Here is a 4,710-nt window from a genome sequence, read left to right on the forward strand (position 1 = left end):
AACATATAAAAGGCTTAATAATAATAATAATAATAATACATTTTATTTATAAGCGCTTTTCTGGATATTCAAAGACACTTTACATAAAGAGAACATAAAAGCAGCAAAAACAACATAAAAGCATAACCCTAACATAAAATAGTAAAAACACTAAAAACACATCTAAGACTAAGCTAAAGATTAAAAGCAATTTTAAAAAGGTGAGTTTTTGTCATTGGTTTGAATGCTGGAAGGTCGGTGCAGTCACGGATTTTGCTTAGCTAAACTTGGGCTGTGTATCTTCCCTCATGGGAGTAGAATATTTGTTTCACAGTCTGAACATGATGTTTTTAGGTTGTTACAAATGTATTATTAACAGTGAGTTCTTGTTGTTGGAAAAGTACAGCATTAGATCAATATCCGAAGATACTCAAGTAGGACTTAAAATTGTATTCTAATTGTTCTTTTATTTTTATGCTTATGATCATTTTTTGGGGTTTGCACAATATATAAAAATAAAACATCAACAAGTAACTAACCCTCAGTGACAACCCTAACCCCATCCGTACAAATCCTAAACCCTCAACATCTACCTGGATTTGATTCTTCAACCAGGAGCTGGAGGCAGAGCGCGTAAAACTCTTAGAGGAGGTGACATCCAACAAGAGGAAGATGCAGGAGCTTGAGGACAGTCTGTTGTTCAGGCTGACCAGCACCCAGGGCTCACTGGTGGAGGACCAGTCTCTCATCGAGGTTCTGAGGGTCACCAAGACCACTGCTCAGGAGGTACTGCTGTCTGTCACCCATGTTTAACTGAAGCTAAAATAAAGTTAATAAGGTTTCTCTGACTGAAACCATCTTGTCTTCCAGGTGAGTGAGAAGCTGTCGGTTGCCGCAGAGACGGAGGTGAAGATCAACCAGGCCCGGGAGGAGTACCGGCCGGTGGCCACCAGGGGGAGCATCCTCTACTTCCTGATCGTGGAGATGTCACTGGTCAACGTCATGTACCAGACGTCTCTGCGGCAGTTCCTGGGGCTTTTCGACTCATCCATGCAGCACTCTGCCAAGTCGCAGCTCACCTCCAAACGCATCAGCAACATCATCAACTTCCTCACCTACCAGGTGCGGTTCACTAGCAAGGGTTTGAGACCGAACCAAAGATGTGACCCGTAAGCCATTCTTCAATAAAAGGCATGATCTGATTTTCATTTTTTTACGTGTAGAGCTGATTCCAGTTAGCTTAGTTTTGGAAAGTGTCTGTCATTTATGGTTGGGTGGATATATCAGCGATTGGCTAAGAAAAAAAACTATAGTTGGCCGACTCGTCCCAGATGTGTCCCCTGTTCACGCCCCTCCAATGACCTATCCAAGCAGGGGCATGCTTGGATAGGTTAGATAGAGAGCTTGTTGCACATACCAAACTCTGCTCCCAGCTGAAACTGGGATGATGGTTGTGCAACTACATCGGCAATCGCGAGTTGTTGGACTGATGGTGACCCTACTGTCAATCCAAGCGTGGAAGACTATGCAATGATTTACCTGTTGGTCTCTCCCTCAGGTGTTCTGTTACACAGCCAGGAGTCTGTATGAGGAACACAAACTGCTTTTCACTCTGCTGTTGGCTTTGAAGATTGACCTACAGGCCCGAAAAATCTCACACCCTGAAGTCCTCACCTTCGTCAAAGGTCAGACACGCATCCTCTTCCTCCTTTCTCCATCCTTCATCTTCTTTTAGTATTCTGAGAGTAAATGTCTTTGTGTAGGTGGAGCCTCTCTGGATCTGAACTCTGTAGAATCCAAACCACGTCGCTGGATCCTGGACCAGACTTGGCTCAACTTGGTGCAGCTGTCTAGCCTGCCGCCATTCACCCAGATCCTGACACAGGTAGAACCCAGATCCATGGACATTAGAGCAGATAAAGCTGGAACAAAGACTTACAGGAGTTATGTTTCCTCCTGTCCAGGTTAGCCAGAACGAGCGTGCCTGGAGGACCTGGTTTGACTATCCAGCGCCAGAGGATGCCACACTGCCTGATGGGTACGAGGAAAAGGTTGACACCTTCCGGAAGCTTCTGCTTATCCGGAGCTGGTGTCCTGACCGAACCACTGCTCAGGTCTGACTCTAGACACTGTGATTCACTCCTGTAAACAGTGAAATAAAGCTAATAGAGTTTAAATAAATGTGAGTCTATGAAATGGTGTTTGTATTTGTGTGTGTGGACCAGGCACGTCACTACATCTCGGAGTCTCTGGGTCAGCAGTATGCGGAAGGTTTGGTTCTGGATCTGGACGCCATGTTGGCAGAGAGTGACAGCAGGACGCCGATGGTCTGTCTGCTATCAATGGGCTCTGACCCAACTGAGAACATAGAGAGACTGGCCAAGAACAAGGTGAATGATGGGATAAGTAAGTGTAGTGGGTGGAGAGATCAACACCAAAGTCAGTCCAAAGTCAAACCTAACATTACTGCAAAGCTTGTGGAACATGTTGTCTGTCTGTAACAGTACAAAGCTAACAATAACTTACTACTAGCCAAGAGTGATGTGAGGCAGGGGCATCCAATTGGCTAACTGTAGCAAAGCTAAGCTGGGGCTGTACGGCTGGCTATGTCTTGGCTGCGCGGTGTGGGTCTGGTGTTGGTTTAAAACCTCAATAATTCAAAGTTCTAAAAATATCTTACTAACATTTTTGACTCGTACTCAGCACCTCATTTACATTTTCTCCCTAGGCTAAAAATCAGTTTAGACTCAAGTGCTGCTTTTTAAAAAACCTGGATGTAAAACATTAAGTCTTAAATATAAAGAATGCCTGCAGGGGGCGCCGTGCCGTCCCATTTCCATGGGTCAGGGCCAAGAGGTTCACGCTCGTAGGCTATTGGCCAACAGCATGGTGGACGGCGGCTGGCTCCTCCTCCAGAACTGCCACCTGGGACTGGACTTCCTGGACGAGCTGCTGGAGACAGTCACCACGGCAACGCCCGAGACCGTGCACAAAGGTTTCCGGGTGTGGCTGACCACCGATGTGCACCCCAGGTAACTGCTGCAGTTCAACAGAACACATTACATATCAATAGTCTTACCATAATGTTTGTCCTGAGGGTGGCACTGGAGGAAAGGTCTGGAGCTGCAATGATTAGTCAATTAATCGATTAGTTGTCAACTATAAAATTAATTCCCAACTATTATGACAAAATTATCCAAGTTCTCTGATTTCAGTTTCTCATAGGCCTGCACAATTATGGCCAAAATGGAACTAGTATTTCACAGTTACAAAGCACTACTACTTTGTTGAACGATAACAGCTAGCATCAAGCTAACTGACAAACACTTCCTGTGACCAGCTTACTTCAGAATAAGTCAACTTGTGTTTCTCCAGTGAAATGCTTTTGATGTGTTTCTTTAGTCCTCTATGACTTGTATCAGAGCAAGTTGGCATCAACTCACAGACCTCTCAAACGAACCAAATGTCTTTGGGTTGTGGACAAAACAAGACATTTGAGAACGTCAGCTTGGGCTTTGGGAAACAGCAATAAACCATTTTCTGACATTTTATGGACCAAACAATGAATCGATTAATCGTAAAAATGTTCAACGGATTAATCGAGAGTGAAAATCATTGTTAGTTGCAGCTCTATAAAGGTTAGTTACTAACTTTAACTAAAGGTTAGTTAAAGCTTAAATAACTCTATCACTCTGTGTGTGTGTGTGTGTGTGTTTACAGATTCCCCATCACCTTCCTTCAGTCCTCCATCAAGTTCACCAATGAACCTCCTCTTGGTAATAAACTCCTTTCTGAAGTCAGATCAGTATCTTCCTGATTCCCCCTTCGTGGATTTACTTTGAGATACATTCAAACTTTACACTGTGTAATTAATCCAGCCATTCATAATGAATGAAATTGTGTTGTTCCTTTGCCCCTCACTGATATGCCCTCATCAGGGATGAAAGCTGGTCTGAAGAGGACCTTCAATGGCGTCACTCAGGATCAGTTCGAGATCAGCAACCTGCCTCAGTGGAAACCTCTGCTGTACGCTGTGGCATTCCTGCACACCACTGTGCAGGTATCATCCTTTTACCCTGAACAGTCTCTCTGTTCGTTCAGAGATTAAAAAAAAAAGCTGTCCCTGCATCACTACAAAATTTACTAATTTAATATTTTCTACTGCTCTCTTCCATTTTGCTGCCGTCAGGAGCGCCGCAAGTTTGGTCCTCTTGGCTGGAACATCCCCTACGAGTTCAACCAGGCAGATTTTACCTCCAGCATGCAGTTTGTGCAGAACCACCTGGATGACCTGGACTCAAAGAGAGGAGTCAACTGGAGCTGCCTGCGCTACATGTTGGGTCAGTCTTTAAATCCACTCGCGCCTCGCCTGGTCACAAACAATCTCATATTCCAAACAGTAAATGTGTTTGTGGAACAAGATTTTTGGATGGAGAGAAATAGTCCCAAACAACAGAATCTGGATCCATATCTTTGATCAGCACTGTTTGCAGTTTGGATCCTGAGGTTTGGTGCGGTTGAGCTTGGACCAGACTCACTGAGAATGAGCTTTTGTCAATTCCCAGGTAGCCCCGCCCTAAAAGCAATACCTTGCTTTTATGGTCCTGTTTTACTGTAAATGGGATCCAATCAGTTACTAAATGAGCATCCATGCTGTATGGAAGAAGACTCGAAAACTAGAGACTTGAGACCAGAAATCTCATCAGGAAACTCTTTTACTGGAGAAATAAA

The 4,710-nt window shown here is 44.2% G+C and overlaps 1 protein-coding gene across 1 annotated transcript in view; it reads left to right on the forward strand.

Moving 5' to 3' along the window:
- Positions 1-4,710, forward strand: part of LOC118324808 (dynein heavy chain 5, axonemal-like) — a gene marked incomplete in the record, with an annotated part of 45,419 nt that overhangs the window by 38,333 nt on the left and 2,376 nt on the right. Inside the window, 10 exon segments of the mRNA XM_035657282.1 lie at positions 595-765; positions 850-1,101; positions 1,538-1,664; positions 1,743-1,864; positions 1,944-2,093; positions 2,205-2,369; positions 2,794-3,011; positions 3,700-3,755; positions 3,918-4,039; positions 4,169-4,319. Coding sequence (XP_035513175.1) covers positions 595-765; positions 850-1,101; positions 1,538-1,664; positions 1,743-1,864; positions 1,944-2,093; positions 2,205-2,369; positions 2,794-3,011; positions 3,700-3,755; positions 3,918-4,039; positions 4,169-4,319 — 1,534 coding nt within the window.

The sequence above is a fragment of the Morone saxatilis genome, unplaced genomic scaffold (genome assembly GCF_004916995.1).
Source record: "Morone saxatilis isolate NCDOM2014 unplaced genomic scaffold, NCSU_SB_2.0 Contig0, whole genome shotgun sequence".
NCBI classification, from domain to species: Eukaryota; Metazoa; Chordata; class Actinopteri; family Moronidae; genus Morone; species Morone saxatilis.